The 17500-nt window shown below is 49.8% G+C and overlaps 2 protein-coding genes and 1 long non-coding RNA gene across 3 annotated transcripts in view; 2 read left to right on the forward strand and 1 right to left on the reverse strand.

Annotated features, from left to right (window-relative positions):
• Positions 1-1257: 1257 nt before the first annotated feature.
• Positions 1258-13899, reverse strand: cep126 (centrosomal protein 126). Its single transcript, XM_060075595.1, has 11 exons — positions 13582-13899; positions 13334-13453; positions 12056-12210; positions 10941-11040; positions 10223-10430; positions 6701-8720; positions 5570-5736; positions 4728-4797; positions 3494-3673; positions 2779-2837; positions 1258-2635 (listed from the first exon to the last, which is right to left on the reverse strand). The coding sequence occupies exons 1-11, from the start codon at positions 13614-13616 to the stop codon at positions 2549-2551; spliced, it is 3201 nt and encodes a 1066-aa protein (XP_059931578.1). The 5' UTR covers positions 13617-13899; the 3' UTR covers positions 1258-2548.
• Positions 13900-14045: 146 nt separating this feature from the next.
• On the forward strand, positions 14046-14666 carry LOC132474738 (uncharacterized). Its single transcript, XR_009529711.1, has 2 exons — positions 14046-14184; positions 14274-14666. It is a non-coding gene; the product is annotated as an uncharacterized LOC132474738 (long non-coding RNA).
• Positions 14667-15242: 576 nt separating this feature from the next.
• Positions 15243-17500, forward strand: part of trpc6b (transient receptor potential cation channel, subfamily C, member 6b) — a 13694-nt gene continuing 11436 nt past the window's right edge. The window contains exons 1-2 of the mRNA XM_060074941.1: positions 15243-15592; positions 16777-17500. The exon at positions 16777-17500 is cut by the window's right edge and continues 118 nt beyond it. Coding sequence (XP_059930924.1) covers positions 16878-17500 — 623 coding nt within the window. The 5' untranslated portion in view covers positions 15243-15592; positions 16777-16877. The remainder of the gene's footprint in view (positions 15593-16776) is intronic.

Here is a 17500-nt window from a genome sequence, read left to right on the forward strand (position 1 = left end):
AAGCCATGACTTTAAATGTTGTGCAAGTGGCTGCTGATACCACATGCAGACAGGAGAGCACGGGCGTCTTACTCCATCCCTCAAATATGCACAGGCTACACACCCCCAACCCAAACCTACCTGGCCTACCTTACCCCCGCTGCAGCTTGTCATCCACCCCCCCCCCCCCCCCCCCCTCCCTCAAAACCTGTAGTTACACAGAAAAGTCATGTTGTACTTCTGACAGTGTAAAGAGATCCTCCTCCCTCTTCTCTACCTCCACCTCATAGGTCATCCCCCACCTCCTCCTCCTCCTCCTTTTTCTTCACCCACACCTCAAGCTCTTCCGCCTCCTCCTTCAACTCTTACTCTCACCTTCATCACCTCCTCCTCCTCCTCCTCCTGGGACGGGTCCTGGCAGGCTGTCGGCAGGGCAGACCCAGGCACGCCAGGGGGAGGGTGGGTCGCAGTGACTCCCCCCCCCCTCCCCTCACCCTCCTCTTCCTCCTGGGTCCCACCCCTCCCAGGTGAAGGCTGCTGGAGGGGGCGCATTTGACAGGAGCTTCACGTGATTCCCGCTTTCTATTCTCGGGAAAACACAGGTCGCACACACACGCACAAATGTACTCACACGCTAACACACATACACACACAAACATTTATGTAAACGCACACACATATACGCTCACACATGCACACATAATTTCTCACATACATATACACACACCCATGCATTAACACGCACAACCACCCACGCATACTAACACACACACACCTCTTTATTTGTTTTATTCCTTCCTCTTGTGCAGGAGGACCAGAAAGCAAATCAAGTAAATCAGGTTACTGCTTCTTGATCTGGTTCCGTAGAAAAATAAACAAAACTACCTATTTTACTATTCTTTTGATTACATTTTGTTGAAGACTTGGGATAACTAACATCAGGACTCAAAACTTTTTGTGCCGCAGCTTTTTAGGAAATGTTTGTCTGCACACTGCCTAATCTTAACCTTCCTATACTTGTATTTGTCATGGCCTTGTAGTGTTTTTATAGATCTTTTTTGCAATGTGTCGATTGTCTTTTAAACCGGGTTAAAATGTGATTCCCGCCTGTGTACACCAATCTATCAATGGTCTTTTTGAGGGGAGGGGGCTATCCCCATGAACCTGCTTTGCATAAAAAGACAAGGCAATCTCCCTCACATCACATGCATGTCGCCAGAGACTTGTCTCTTCCTTGATAGGAGGGCGAAGGCAAGCGCGGTTGGGCGTTGACACGGAGAAACCTTCAGTTGATGTGGTTTCGGGAGGAAGAGGCTGAAGGCTGCCAGCTGGTCCATCCAGTAGGTTGAGTCTATGGGTTCAGAAGGACAATCCACCCTCTACCTCCTCCCTCCCTCATCCCCCCCTTCCTTTCTTCTGTCCCCTATCGCACGCCTGTACGCAAGGCCATCGAAACAAACAAGCAAGTACACCTTGCGACACCTTCACGCTGCCATAAAACACTTAATGTCACCTGAGTCACCAGAGCTCTGGGCCAACCGGATGGTCCGGTCGTCTTTACGACGCCATATCATTATGCTTAAGTAGGTGCTCTTGTGTTTTCCCATTATCATTATATTAGGTTTTAAAGTCATGATTACTTAATGGTTGACCTGCTCCGAGGGATCGACTCACTAAAAACCACATGGGTGAATCCGGATTACATCAGAGGTTTCATTACTCGGAAGAACTTCGGACATCGACCACAAGGAAATAAATAATATAACGTAAAAAGTGTTCACCGTATTTATTCAAGATGTATAAAGCATGAAGAAGCTACATGTTATATTATATATATATTTTAATATAGACATATTTATAAAAATAGAAATGATCTTCCTGTAAACTAGATGCACTAAGTGAACCAAAGAGGCAGTCTAACGCTCCGGTAATTAACATTACTGAGGGTTAAGATAAAGATCTCAAACTATACGAAACCCAGATTGCTTTTACACACCCGCTATCAGTTTTAATGGCATCCACACGTTACAGCATGGAAAACTCACACACACTTCAGGTATCCTGAGGTCTCACTCGCGTTTAGATAACGTTAAGATTAATATCAATTATTGATTAATATTTCCCATCTGCTTTAAGCAAAACGGAACAACGAAATGACACATCTAAAATAGGTAGATGCATTCATAGCCAGATCTTATATCTCTATGCACTTAATATGAAAAATAACTAGAATGAAATCATGAATAATTTATTCTTGTTTGTGAGGAGTTGTTGTTCAGCTATGTGCTACGGAGGAAGCACATAGCTTCCTCCGTAGCGTGTGAAGAACCAGATCTGAGATCCAGGTTCCTCACAGAAAGAAAAAAATACATCATAGAACAGCGGTCAGTTCTTTGGAGACAGGCTTTGCCCTGAACTGCTCGGAGCAAGGACTGGTTGGTCGTAAAGTGCTTGGTGAGTAAGGAGAGAAGGGACAGACTGAAGGAGGGGGCGTCGGAGAGAAGGCCCATGGTAGGATATATAGAAAGAATCGACCAGGATCCCAATCCCGGACCTCTCTCCCCCAACATCAGAACCGCCTCTGGTTGTGGGTGTGGCCGTTCACAGAATACAGGGTCTGTTTGTGATTGGTCAAGGCCTTGCCTTGATCCCTGATCTGTATCCCAGACGCGGGGTGGAGGAGGAGGAGAAAGAGCAGAGGGAAACAAACAGGGGATGTCATCGAAAAGCGGGTGAATGGATGAATGAATTAATATGTTTGGAGGCTGTCGTGGTTTCCCCTCAAGTCCTCATACTTACTGCCGCCATGTTGAGCGCCATCGGCCCCCTGGGATCTGCCTCTTCCTGCTCCTCAATGCCTGCACAGCAGGGCAAGCAGGTCGATCCAGCAGTGTTAAGGAAAGCACATTGAATTTCTTCCATACTGCATAGTTTATGAACATTAATAAGCAGCGCCATTTGCTGTCATTATTTGTTAATTAACTCTAAAGATTTTCAAGATCAATTATTTCGAGGCTGTTATCGAACACCCTGATACAGGACGCATTGGGAAGGATAGTGCCGCGGCCGGAAAGGCACCGGGTTCGATTTCCCCCGGCACCGCAGCCTAGAGGTAGAGTTACGGTTTGACGTCGACGCAACGTAAGGGGCCTTACCGACCCGTCCCGTCCTGACGGACCCGCCTTGCGTCCTCCTCAGGGGCCTGACGTGCGCCTCCAAAAAAAACTGCAACCTTGCGTCAAGGCGACGTAGCAGGCTGGGTGGGATTGGTCCGCCAAACCCGACGTCAAACCCTGACGCAGAACCAAAACAGGTTCACGACTGCGTCGAAAGCAACTTTGCGTTGCGTAAATGTCCGAGCATAACTCTACCTTAAACCCATAGTTATAGCTTAAGCGCTTCGCTGCTCCTTCAAGATAAACGTTTGAATTCACCGTCTGTTGCTCGGGGTAAAGTCACCTGCTCCGTGACTAAAGTAGGATTAAAAGTGAGCCAGTGTTGCAGAGTGTCTTACAGTGGAGCTGGAGGTTAAGTCGGTCCAAGGACTGCAGGATCCTCTGCTCCTCAAGAGAGAGGGTCGTCGACGAGGAGCTATGAGGGGCCCCACCTGGGAGTGGTGATCTCCATGTTTGGGTGGTTGCCATGGAGCCCGCGACCTTGGCGTGATGTTGTTCTGTTGTGGGAGATTCAGCACCTGGCAGCAGAGATAACAAGAGGAGGACGAAATGCATTGAAAAAAACACGATGAGGGCTTCCCAAACTGTGAACCGCCTAATCTGTGGTGGTTCTGTTGGCCCAGGACCCACCAAACATCGTCGTTGCCAATGCAAAACAGGGGGGGTGATTTGCTATTCTCATATTGCTCATTGCCTTTCCGTCTTCCAGCATGCTAATGATCAAAGGAAACAGACGAGACATGAAGGCATGGCATATTGTTGGCATCTATTGCCCTCCCTTCCGACTATCCAATTCACCCTAAACTGTGGTCCTTCTACGGGTTCCTTCCCTCTCTGGGTCTTTGGGGAGTTTGTCCTTAAAAGCGCTCAGGGTTCGGGGTTGTCATATACTAATATCGGTATTCGGTACTATTTATTGCAGTGTTTTAACTTCATGTGCTGCTTCCCTTCTTGGTCAAGTCGCTCTTGTAAAATAGATATCTAACCTCACCGTTAAAATATGGGCAAAAAATATATATTTTGGTGATATTTGGAATGAATAGATAATGTGATCCTTGGAAGCCCTTTGAGAGTGTAATCATGATGAAGGAGCTGTACAAATGAATCAGACCTTAAATTGACAGTGTTCACTCAAGAAAGACGACCTCATTCCACGGTTCAGGGGAAGGACAAAGGATGTGGAACGATGTGCAATTTGTTGATGTAATGCAACGCTATCATCTATTGTACCAGCATATCGTCCTATTTACTGGATGAAGGTGACATCTAGTTAACTTTGACCTCTCTTCCGCACGTTATCCCCTTGACAGATAGTGCTGGAGGTGCGTTCACAGATGGGTATGCGGGTTGGTTACTAAGCAGTGTCTTGTCTTTGGGTTAGTTAGCAGTCCTTAGTCACTAGTAGTGTGAAGGATAATTAGGATTTGTTCAGCTTTTTGATGTGCATGTGCGTGTGTGTGTGTGCGTGTGTGTGTGTGTGTGTGTGTGTGTGTGTGTGTGTGTGTGTGTGTGTGTGTGTGTGTGTGTGTGTGTGTGTGTGCGTGTTATGTTCACACACTTTACACATTATACCTTCATCTGTAGGCCACACATCCCGGTTATAGAGGAAGGACGCGACAAGCTCCTTGGACGGTTTCAAGGACTGAAAGATTAAAATGAAAATAAATGAATAATATCCCACGAGGAAGACCGAGACAGGATATCACTCACACTCACACACAATCAACCCCCCCCCCCCCCTCCCCCGTTCTCTCTCTCACACACACACAACCTCACTCCCTCTTTCTTTTTCTTTATCTCCCTTCCTCTCTCACACACACACACACACAAGCACGCACACACTTGCAAACACACAGGCATATATACTTGCATGACGCATATCACGTTCAAGCCTCACACACTCTCTTTCTTACACACACACAAACACACACACATTCTCACTCACTCACTCACTCACTCACTCACTCTCTCGCATGCAAGCAGGCACACACACACACACACGCACACAGTCAGATAACTGGTGACTCATGGGCAGAATACAGGTGCCTCTAGTCCATCCGGACGGCCAGGTCTTGCAGCAGCAATAGCAGCAGCAGCAGCAGCAGCAGCTGTAGCTGTTCTGCATCTCCTGCTGACTGCTGCAGCACCAGGCAGAGAGAGAGAGGGAGAGGGAGAGAGAGAGACAGGGAGAGAGAGAGAGAGAGAGGGACAGAGAGAGAGAGAGGGACAGAGAGAGAGAGAGAGAGAGAGAGAGAGAGAGAGAGAGAGAGAGAGAGAGAGAGAGAGAGAGAGAGAGGCCCACAGAAACCCATTCGACGAGTTCCAACACACCCTGTTTTGTTCTGTGAAAGGGAAGAGCTGCTGCTGCTGCCGGCCACGCATGGCTGCAGGGCGCCACGCGAGCGTGCACGTACCTGCGAGGGAGGAGGAGGAGAAGGAGGTGGAGGTGGAGGTGGAGGAAGCCGTCTGTTCCCCACGCCAGGGGCCTGTCTGCCTGGCCTCACCGCCGCCTGCCTGAGCCCCAGTGCTACTGCTCCCCCAGAGGCCTCCAGGTTCTGCCGCTTCGCCTGGTCCCTGGCCGCTGCACCCCCAGAGACAATGTTTACATCAGGTTCTCAATGTGTGATATCCAAGCATTTGATGTATATATATTGTGGCTACATTGTTGCCACAATATGCATGCTTTTCAATGTTGCATATTGTATTTAGTGTCTTCCCCCGTTTATCGTTAAAATTGTGATTAAATCTCTATTTTTAGGATTGTTTTCCTGTCTTGAGCCGAGCAATTGTTACGGAAACCGTTTATTTCCCTGGGGATTACTGACGCACTCTGCATCTAAATCCAGTCACAACAAGAACAACAGCTTAAGACGGACGTGATGTGTGATCCATTTGTGAGCAGATGTGTCTGTGTGAGCCACTGCCTGAGTGCTGCTATTGAGAGGGTCAGGACGGTCTAGCGCGGCTGGTGGCTGGGGTGCTTCTCTCCCCCAAAAAGGTCCTGGCTTGGAGCCCCCAACATCCCCTTAGGTGTAGATAAGCAGTGCAGCCAATAACATGGCTTCGCTTTCACTCCCCTCCGGATACAATCTCAACAAGAACATGCTCATCTTCGTATTTGTTTTTCTTATCACTACTATCAAGTTCCGGGAAAGGAAACAAACCAGTTACCGTGCATATATTTAGGATGTAATGCTTCCTCGTGATAATAATGAGGTGGAGACAACGCTGGAAAACGTTTTCGGGAATCAGTGTTTGCTCTGACCTACAGCTGAAAAACCATTTAAACATCGCGGGCTGAATGCTTAATGGAACTTTATTGCAGCATATATATTTGACCTAAATGTGCTGCTAAAAATATTCGCCGTCACGGTGCCGTCAGAGGGCTTAGCTCAGCCCTACGAAATACACGCTCCGTTCCAAAGACTAGATGTCAAAAGACTTCCGACTACATCACCTAGGTTTTGGATTGATTCATTTTTAAAAGCTACAAAAAATACAGCAAAATGTACGTATAGGTTGTCCGCATAGCAGACCGACATTACCTTCCCTGGTGGCCAAGGCACTGCGCACCCCGTGCCAGAGCCTGGAGATCTCCTCGTCCGTGGGGGTACAGTGTAACCCCAGCCCCCTCTCCGGGCCCCCCGCGGCCCTCCTCGCAGAGCCGGCCCTGGGCCCCTGCTGGAGGTTCTGTGGGAGCGGGCCCTCGGCGAAGGAGAACCTATAGGAGGGCAGGAGGGGCGTGACCAGGACGTCCCCTTCCACTCGGATCGTGACGTGTGTGCGAGGGGAGAACCTGAGCTCGCCGACGCCGTCGCCGTTCCTGCCGGGGCCCCCGGGGGCCTGGTCCCCGATGGGGGGCGCGGGCTTAAAGGTCCGCTCCGCACCGTAGGGCGTCCGGCCGGGGCCCCGCGCCGCCGCCGCCGCCTCCTCGGCCCTGGACGGCGGGCGTGGCACCAGCACCCTCCCCGGGGCCCGCCCGGCCCAGCCGGCCTCCGCGGCCGACTGGGGCCGCATCAGCGAGCCCTTCCTGACCCGCCGCGCGGCGGGAGCCACTGGGGCCCTGCCGCCGGGGCGGTCCCTCCGGGGGGCCCGGGAGCCGGCCGGCCGCGCGGGGGGGTTCTGTCCCCGCGGGGCCCCCCTGACCTCCCGCACGCCGACCTGCACCCCTGCGTCGGCCCACGCCAGCCTGGTGAGATCCGCCTCCGAGACTGAGGAGGGGCCCGGGGCGGCCGCAGGGCAGGGGCCCCTCTGGAGGTCCGGGGGCCTGGCGTAGAACCCGCCGTGGTCCTGGGGACCGGGAGTGTCCGCGGTCTGTTCCTGTCTCCGCGTGGCGGTGGCGTTGGCGGTGGCGTTGTCGTAGTTCTGGGGCAATCGGTCCGCCTCGTCCAGCCAGCGGATCTTCTTCCTCACCGCCTGGGCGGCCACGCCCTCTTGGGTCCTGCACCTCCCCCTCGCCAGCTCCATGCTGTCCCGGATCGACTTTGCCACCTGTTTGGCAAAAACCAGCTTCCCCAGGCCGCCCGAGGGGCTTCGGGGGGGCGGGGAGTACTTGGACTGCTTCTTGAGGATCCCTTTGACAAACCGAACCTGGTGCGACGCGCTGGCGTCCGCTTGGAACGAGATCCCAGCGGTGTTAGCGTTGATAGCGTTGTTCGCGCTGTTCACGCTGTTAGCGTCGTTAGTGGTGTCGGCGGCGCTAGCACTGTCGGCGCCGTTGACGTTGTTAGCTCTGTTAGCGGTGTTAGCTCTGTTAGCGGTGTTAGCTCTGTTAGCGGTGTTAGGGGCTCCCTGGTGTCTGGACACGTCCAGCAGGAGTTGAGATGAGCTCTCCTGCTGCAGGGTCCGGGTGTCCTTGAAGCTCTCCGCCCTGGTCCAGTCGTTGGAGAACGTGTTTAGGTTGGCAATGAGGTCCTGAAGTGAGCTGTTCTCCTCGAGCACGCGGCTGCCGTTGCCGCTCACTGCTTGTCGGTTGGTGGCGTGAGACTTCCCGTCGTCGTCGTCGGGCTCACAGATCGGCTCGCGCGGCGCCTCATGGGACTTTGTGAGCTTTTCGGCGGGAAAAAAGAGATGCGTCGCTAAGGGAGGTTTGGACGCGGCGTCGCGGTCGCCGCGGGGACCGAGGTCAGACCGTTCCTCCCGTTCCAAAAAGTAACTATCGGGCATCCAGTCGGCGGCGGCGGCGTTGTTGGTGGTTACCGTGGTGACGTCGTCCTCGCTGCGCTGGCTCTCCGCGGCGGCGATGGTTTCGCACAGCGATAAGAGGGCGCAGCGTCCGGGAGGGGGCGTGGCCTCTCTATGGTTAGAGGACCCTTCCTGCACGCCGACGTAAGAACGGCCGTCCTCCGCCCTGCCGAGCGTCTCGCCGGACCTGCCGCTGTGACGCGGGCTGCCGCCATTTTGGATTGGTCGCGCGGCTGCCTGATCGCCCTTGGGGTCCAGCGAGAAGGAGGCCGCCCACGGTCCCCGACTCTGGGCCGACGGGGAGGGGCGGTCGAGGTCCTCGTTCTCCAGGCTGTCCAAACTCGACAGGCTCCCGGAGCAGTTGGTGTCGTGCATACGTTGCTGAGACGATAGTTCAGCAGATGATAGGATAAATTATGATACATACAAGAGTATACAGAGTATATTAATACAACAAATAAGACGATGCGTTTCACGATAAATGAACGATGATGAAGCACAAGATTTATAGGGACCATAATTCACTCTCAAATCGTAAAATTGTAAAACGATTTACGATTTTCCAGGCAAGCACAGCGGAGAGCTTTGCTATCGCCAACTCTGCGATAAAAATGACTAAGCTCCAATTAGATATTCTATATATGTCATATGTATAATATATACTATAGGACTGTGCCATATATATATCACCCATATAATGTATAATTGCATGTGCCATGTCTTAAAAACATAATTGTGTGTCTCCGAGAGAGTGCTCACTGTCTCTCTTATAAACACACACAGACACAAGAACACAGACACACACACACATACACACAGAAAGGGAAGATAGACAGATGGAAAAAGAGACAGCGGGAAATAGAGTGGGAGCGAGAGAAAGAAAGATAGATGGAAAGAGTGAGTAAATAGAGATAGAAAGAGAAAAGTAAAGGGAGAGATAGTGGAGAGAGGGGAAGACAGAGAGAGAGAGAGACAGAGAGAGAAATAGAGGGAGAAAGAGGGAGAGAAAGAGAGAAGCTAAAGCGAGCCAGTGTTAATGGTCTCTCTCTCTAGAAGGGGGTCTTGTTTGCTCTGGTGAGACTCAGGAAGATCCTGACAGGCAAGTTCAAGGCTGGGACTACAGAAGACCTCCCTTCGGTGCCTTATTAAAACACACATCATTAAAATGTTCCACTGCTACACGTATTTATGATATATGTGCAGATAGGCGGTTGCTCTGCATTCTGAACTATTACCACGGGCACTGGGGTGTTGAGCAGAGTAGTCTAATCTGACAGACAGACACCCTATGGGTTACGGACCGACGTGTCTGTCGCTCTGGATGCAACAATTGTTAAAACGACAAAGGGAGAGATAAAGAACGACAGAAGGACAGTGAGAGAGAGAGAGAGAGAGAGAGAGAGAGAGAGAGAGAGAGAGAGAGAGAGAGAGAGAGAGAGGGAGAGGGAGAGGGAGAGGGAGAGGGAGAGGGAGAGGGAGAGGGAGAGGGAGAGGGAGAGGGAGAGAGAGAGAGAGAGAGAGAGAGCTGTTGGATATTGTAGTATATCTATGCTAGCGCTTTGTTCTGGCGCCCCCTGCTGGCCAACATGTGTAACTGTAATTTAGGTCAGCATAAAACGAAAGACAATTCATAACTTTATTTATACTTGTATTCATATTTACTGTCGATCTAGTCCTTAAGATGTAATAATATGTATTTTTAAGTTATACACATTTATATTTTTTGTCACTGTAAATCCGATCGACAACATTGAAAAAAGGGAATCAATTAACAAAACAATACCTTTGCACAAATTTGTACAATTGAAAACAGGGCAGATCCGATTAGCCCTTCCATCTATTACGGACCCCACATCAACGTAGTACTGTAGGCTGACACTTACCGACGCGCTGACACCCCCCTGGCCCGCCTGCTCCTCCCCCTGCTCCTGCTTGGCCTCCGGGGGGGGTTTGTGGAGGAGGTGCTGGTGGCTCTTGAGGAGGTGCTTGCGGGGTTCCAGGAGCAGCTTGCTGTAGGCCTCCACAGCGGAGAGCCCGCGTTGGGAGCGCGAGGTCGTCCCAGCGGTGGGCTTCAGGGAGGGGGTGTAGCTCCTGGGGAAGAACAAGACATCCAGATCCATGTTCAAGTCACCTGCTACTATCACTTCAGTTAATATATTGGATTATTAATACATCATTTTTATTCATTATTATTATATATATTATTGTCGATTTTTCTTCAAGAGATGGATGATCTATTACAGGGCAAAGGGGAATGGTCATGTTGATCTTTTAAATAAACATTTACAGATTGACTTTTAAAAAGTATCTTGTGTCTCACTATCTCACATAAAGCATGTGAAGTCTCTGTGTGACTGTCACAGATGAGCACAATGCAAAATGCTGGCACGTTTTAAATATAATAAAAGCACGTCAGCATAACCGTCTCCAAGTAGAGACATAAGACACCACATGGTAGCGAGCCCCAGCCAGGCAAACTAACTTCGCTGACTTTTCCGCAAGGGAAAAATAGATTATTGAGCGTTGTATTCATTAATTTACGTAGACTAAAAGGTCTCTACTATGTCCGTATGTCTGTGTGCTTGTCCCTCTGTGTGTCACCTGTCGCTGGCCACCGGGGCAGACTGACAGCCGAAGGAGCCGCTGCTGTACTGGATCTGGTGCAGAGCTTCCTCCATGTTGGGCCGGGTCCTCCACAGGCCTGAAACACCAGAACAACACGTCGGCTCATTGACTCCCTCCTGGACCTCTCTGTTATAGCACTTGGGATGGGATTTGCAATCCTAAACACAAGTCACAACATTTTGCTTTGTTGGGATGCAAATCCTAGTATGAAATTTACTTCTACTGCTAATAATAGTACAAATTATTACAAATTAGTGCAAATTTTTTTTCTGATTCCTATAGCTTCTCTGCGTTCTAATCAAGATGTTTTTATTTGTATTACATGCAGCTGTTTCTTTTGACTCCAATACTGATGTTATGCTCTGTTACGTCACGAGGGAGCGTTCTTAAGGCGCTGTGGTGGAGGTGGACCCTGGAGAACGTCTGTCTCTCAGTTTCACTCCCCTTCCTAGCCCTTGCTTCCAATCGGGGCCAAGCCTCCAATGTGACACCGATTTTACGCACCGGGGACTCAAACCGGCGACCCGAGAGATTGGAAGACGGCAAACGCTCCCAATCACTGAACCAAATGACTTCAGCGGTTTTGGTGGCGGTGAGAGCATTCTCAAGGCATTCGGGACGAGGTCTGTTTAAATAATACTAATAGTGAATTGCATTGCTATAGCCCTCAGTGAGACCCCCACATCGCTTTACATAATAAGTGTTGGGGGAGAGGTGATGCCTCATCCTCGCACCCACCTAGGTGATGCTTTCCCCGCCAGTCTGCGTCAGAGCGCTCAGCGCTCACGGGACGGCTGAGGAGTGTAACACGTAACTGGAGACCGCAGGACGATGAGGTGGCCGCGTCGGGACCAGAGCCAGGTTAGGGAATTTGGCCAGGAAACTGTGGGTAGCACCCAATAGTCCATGGGAACTTTAGTGACCACAGGAGGTCAGGCCTCCTCCGACATTAGCAGAATGTTTACCCCGGAACGCCTTTCACTATAACGCTACACTAACCCAGGAGGGAGGGAGGGAGGGAGGGACGACGGACCCAGGGTGAGGTGTGACTGAGCCAGGGGGGTTAGGACCTAGGGGGGAGTAACACTGACCAAGGGGGAGGTAGGTCCTCCTCTGGGACGGGGGGAGGTGGGCCCTCTGGAACCTCTCGGTGGCCTCCTGCACCTTATGATGTCGCTGCTGCAAGATGGCGTCCCTGAGACGCTCCTCCTGCAGCCGCCACTGCTTCTGCCTCTCCTCCAACGCCCTGGGACAGAGAGAGAGAGAGAGAGAGAGAGAGAGAGAGAGGGAGAGGGAGAGGGAGAAAGGGAGAGGGAGAGGGAGAGGGAGAGGGAGAGAGGGAGAGAGAGAGAGAGAGAGAGAGAGAGAGGGAGGGAGAGGGAGAGAGAGAGAGAGAGAGAGACACACACACACAGAGAGTGGGAGAAGAGATGATTAGAATGTTCTTTGCAAAATTACTTTTTTCCTCCTATTTCCACACTTCAAAGAAGAAACAAATCTTTTTTTGTGCATATGGCATTATTTATTAGTTATATTATTTGATTGCTTTCACAATACATGGTCAACAAGTGACTATTTTTAACTGCAAACATAACAAATATAATTGTACCGTTATCAAGGCTTAGTTATATTATCACTATTTATATGCTATTGACTTGCTGTGGAAACGTAGATGTTTGTCCCCCTTGCCAAAAAAACTTTTAACTGAACGTAACTGGAGAGTTAGATGGAGAGAGACATAGAAAGAGAGAGACAAGAGAGATAAGACGGGGTGATGGATATGAAGTGATGAGCGTTATTAGGGGTTAGTTAAGGGACTAAAGGCCTAGAAGCGAGTGCTAGGCCAGAAATCCGAGTCCAATCCTTCAGGTGCGGTATCAACCGGAGCATTAATAACTTACAGCATTCACTTAGATAAGCAGATGCCGCATATTTTCACTTCGGCCTAGTGCAGGGGAACATCTTTAGCACATTTTCACTTCATACAAGTTTAAATCTTTAGCCTATATTTTCACTTAATAAGAGTTACCACCTTTAGCATCTTATTTTTTTTATACCGACAACAGGTTAGCATCATTAGCATATTGCGTTCAATCGCCTATCAAAGCCAATATCGATTTCAGATATTCAACAGCCAAAGTAAATATTGATATTGAATATCTGACAGGATTATAGGCTACATATAAACCAAACCTCACCATTATGGCAAACCAAATCACCTTATGCGTTACACTTTTCCAAAAATTAAATCGATTGATTTATAAAATAAATATAAAGGATTAGGGCGGCCTATATCCTCCTCATCATTATACTTTTTTGAATAACAATTGTCATTATGCCAGACTCATCCCATATAGAGTGAAACCTACTTTCTGCGTCGATTGGTTTCATGGGAGAATTTGCGGGCTCTGGCTCGACACAACTTCTGCTCCTCCTGCAGGAGAAGCTTCTCGTCCTCCGGGCCCCCATCGGCCCCTAGCCTTGCGTTACTGACAGCACATCGTTAAGGAGCCCCACGGTTTTACACACATCGCCAACTACACACAAGCACTCACAAAAACAACAACAACAACCAACAGCAACATAAACCAACATAACTCGTTCATGAAGCGGATACGAGTGGTAGAAGAAGTTGTCCTTCAGAACTTGCATGACAGGAGAGCAGAGGCCTTTGTTTTGTTGTTAGAATTTTTAAAAAAGAAGATCCGGCGTCCTCCACCGGAGAGGCGGAGACGAGCGGTGGGCCTGCTGGCGCCTGCGGCGTCCCTCACACAAGCGGTGGACGCAGGGAATACCTGCAGATCGGCGTTGGAAGCGTCATTGAGTCTATTGGATCGTACAAGGCACACGAAAAATGTCACTAAATGGACATTGTGTCACTTCTCCGAGTCGCTGTCACCTCTGTTCGTCCCGCCCCGCCATGATGATGGCAACAGAGGACGCGCTTCCTTGGCAACGCGAGCAGCGCGCTGAAGGTGCGCTGCCGCCTTGCAGCCGGTAGGCGGCGCGGATTTCACAAAATGAGGATCCTAGACGGGTAGCTGCCGGATAAATTAGCCACCGCTACGTTATTATTAGCCTGAACGACCGGACGGTTTCCCCAAAGACGAACGAGGAACAGCAATATTCATTTAGACGATACATCATTTTTAATATCTCCTAACGTGGGCCCATTGATCAGTGTTTAATTCCAAGTGAGCGGCGGTGCGTTTGGAACAAGGTTAAGCGGATTTAGGACAACGTGCTTTTTCATTATTGTCCATAAATAGACGGGACGGGGATTTACCTGTCTCTCCCGTCTATTTTCAGACGAGCTTTCTAATGTCAGGTGGAAGTACTGTCGCACATCTGGGGCGGCAGAGATCCCGCAGCGGTGGACCGAACTTCTGTCGTCCTCTCCTCAGACCGACGGCAGGACAGGGGCTGTGCACACTGGTACCTGAACACCGCTGCGATGGAGCACAATGCTCTGCTGCTGTTGCGCTCGACGGATGCTGCTTGGATGTGCGTAACGATGATGGTCCTGCATAGTTTTGGAGAGTGACATTACTGAAGAATCACACTCTCACACACACACACACACACACACACACACACACACACACACACACACACACACACACACACACACACACACACACACACACACACACACACACACACACACACACACACACACACACACACACACACACACACACACACACTTGACCAAGCGTCCGGTGCGGATCGAGCAAGACATTGCCTTTGAGGTGAGTGAATCAAGAATATTAATATTGTATGTTTGATTGTAACAATGGATTAGGTCAAATGTTGAACCTATTTGTACATATAAGCGTGATATATTATGCTGGTTTCAAATGGATTAATAAGAAAACAGGGTTAGAATAACCTTTATTTTACCTCATTCAGATCATCTTATCTATTTTGCAGGGAGTACTGAAACAATTACATATAGGACCACCGAACACTTCAGCAGGAAAATTATTGAGATTAAGAAACATCAATAAAAACACTGATTATTTAAAGTTTCAGATCTGCTGTAGCTCATTCCAGGGATAAGGCGCATACTATAGCCATTATAACCACCAGTCTTCCCTGGTTCTGTTTTTGTCTGAGGTCATCCGTTGATTTAGTGTTATGTGAATTCAAATGGGGTTTAAGCTGTTTGATTTTGGCAAAATAAATAATGATCCTAATATAAAATCACAGACATGCATATTTGTTCTAGATGCAAGGGACGACCATTCAACTTTGTAATACTCACAGCAGTGGGGGTAGAATCGTAATAGATCTGATTTGGATTGGAATACCACGTGGTCTAAACAACAATACGGTTCACCTCAAACGGCAAGAGTGGAAAAACATGGCGATCAGTACGCTTTTAATTAGACCTGAGGTCCTGCATAATTGACCCTAAATCAATTAGTGACAGTAGAATGAGAACATACTATGTTCAACACGTGTGCTTGTGGTTGTGGCTTGTTGCTTGTGGTTGCTGCACCTCCATGAAGAAACATCAATTAACAACTGGCTTTTATTGTGTTTCATCATTTTAAATCTCAGGAGCGCTTATCTAGTAGGCTACAGCAGCATCCTTTTCACAGCCGCACAACCTCCCCAAACAGGTAATTTATGAATCTATCTGAACAATCTCAGGAATATGTATTTCATTGTTTTGGCATTTAATATACTACCTGTGTTTTTGTCAAGGACATCAGGAAATTGTATTTTGTATTCTTTCTTTTTCCTCTTCTTTAGAAAACGAGTCTGTGACATATTGTCTCACTGTGTGGCATGACCGATAGTGGAGTACGGCTGTTTCCCGTTAATCTCTTCACCGGCCCTTATGGGATTAAATTAATTATCCACTAAGCCCCAACCGCCCTCTGTAGTTTGCTTTGCCTGCTTACGTCTGGAAATCTCATAAACACAAACTATGACTGAATGTGGGGACGTTTTTTATCCTCAAACCTACACCCATGTGGGAAAAATAGTGTGTTTGCGTGCACTTAATCCTCTATTTGCTAATTGTGCGATTTCAGACCATCTACCAAAAATATCTCACCGTGAAATCCTCAGATGTGACAGTTTGTGATTTTCAACCAACTGCCGCACCGAGGGAATATTAGATTGGATTGTACGGCCTAAACAAAATCAAAGCTTTACTTGTAAAAACCACCAGAGGCTGACAGGAAACGGTAGGTCAGAATATGAGTGACAACCGATGACGAGGACGTGGGTGGTGTGTGACACACACACACACACACACACACACACACACACACACACACACACACACACACACACACACACACACACACACACACACACACACACACACACACACACACACACACACACACACGAGGTAACAACTCACACGTTGAAACATACACAGACACAAAGACACACACACAAACACTGCAGGAAAGCATATGAACAAAAACACACACGCATGGAAAGACATGTTTGTCTTTCCATACACACATGGAAAGACAAACACACACACGTCACACACACACTGGGAGTGATAATTTGGCCCAACCAGCTGTCCGTTTTCTCACGTAGGGCTATCTATTGTCTGATTTACCTTCACACCTGACTGGCTCGGCTCACCTTAGGAGGACGTTTCTCATTTGTTTCCTATTGGCTATGTTCCAGACAGGAGTAAGTGAGGTTGTCATCTGTTGATGTCGTTCAGAGCACAGGAAGCAGTATGCTGGACTGCCCTTTATCACACAAAAAACGTTTGGATCAATAGATACGTGTGGCGTCTATACCAATCTGGCTGTAACTTTTCGGCCCCCAGGTTGCGGTCTCCAGCTTGTGGCCCCCACTTTGCCCCCCCCCTCCCCCTCCCCGAAGTCTGCAGTCCTCAACCTGCGGCCCTCAGCTTGCGGCCCCCCCTCCATGCGTCAGCAGGTGATGGCTAAGCCCAGAAGGCAGGCGTTGCGGGGTCCCGGCTACCTCTTCCGCGCCCACTCCTGCAGCCTGTCCGTCACAGAGGAGATCTTCCTGGACGCGGCCGAGTACGGGAACATCCCCGAGGTGAGGCGCATGCTGGAGGAGCTGCCCCACCTGGACGTCAACTGCGTGAACTACATGGGCCAGAATGCATTGCAGCTGGCGGTGGCCAACGAGCACCTGGAGGTGGCCAAGCTGCTGCTGAGGCGGGACAACCTGGAGCGCATCGGCGACGCCCTGCTGCTCGCCGTCAGCAAGGGCTACGTCCGCATCGTGGAGGCCATCCTGTGCCACCGGGCCTTCGCCGACGGGCGCCGGCTGAGCTACAGCCCCGGCCACGCCCAGACGCACGGCGAGTTCTTCGCCTACGACGAGGACGGCACGCGCTTCTCCCACGACGTCACGCCCATCATCCTGGCGGCGCACTGCCACCAGTACGAGATCGTGCACGTGCTGCTGGCGCGGGGCGCGCGCATCGAGCGCCCCCACGACTACTTCTGCCAGTGCTCGGCGTGCGGCCAGCGCCAGGGCCTGGACGCCTTCAGCCACTCCCAGTCGCGCATCAACGC

The sequence above is a fragment of the Gadus macrocephalus genome, chromosome 16, assembly GCF_031168955.1.
Source record: "Gadus macrocephalus chromosome 16, ASM3116895v1".
NCBI classification, from domain to species: domain Eukaryota; kingdom Metazoa; phylum Chordata; class Actinopteri; order Gadiformes; family Gadidae; genus Gadus; species Gadus macrocephalus.

Excerpts from the sequence above, each read along its gene's own strand:
- cep126 (XM_060075595.1), bottom strand. The coding sequence starts at position 13,616 with ATGCAAGTTCTGAAGGACAACTTCTTCTACCACTC. Across the intron at positions 8,721-10,222 it reads AGGGGGGTGTCAGCGCGTCG|CAACGTATGCACGACACCAA; the intron begins GTAAGTGTCAGC and ends CTATCGTCTCAG. Across the intron at positions 4,798-5,569 it reads CTCCTCCTCCTCCCTCGCAG|TCCTTGAAACCGTCCAAGGA; the intron begins GTACGTGCACGC and ends TTAATCTTTCAG.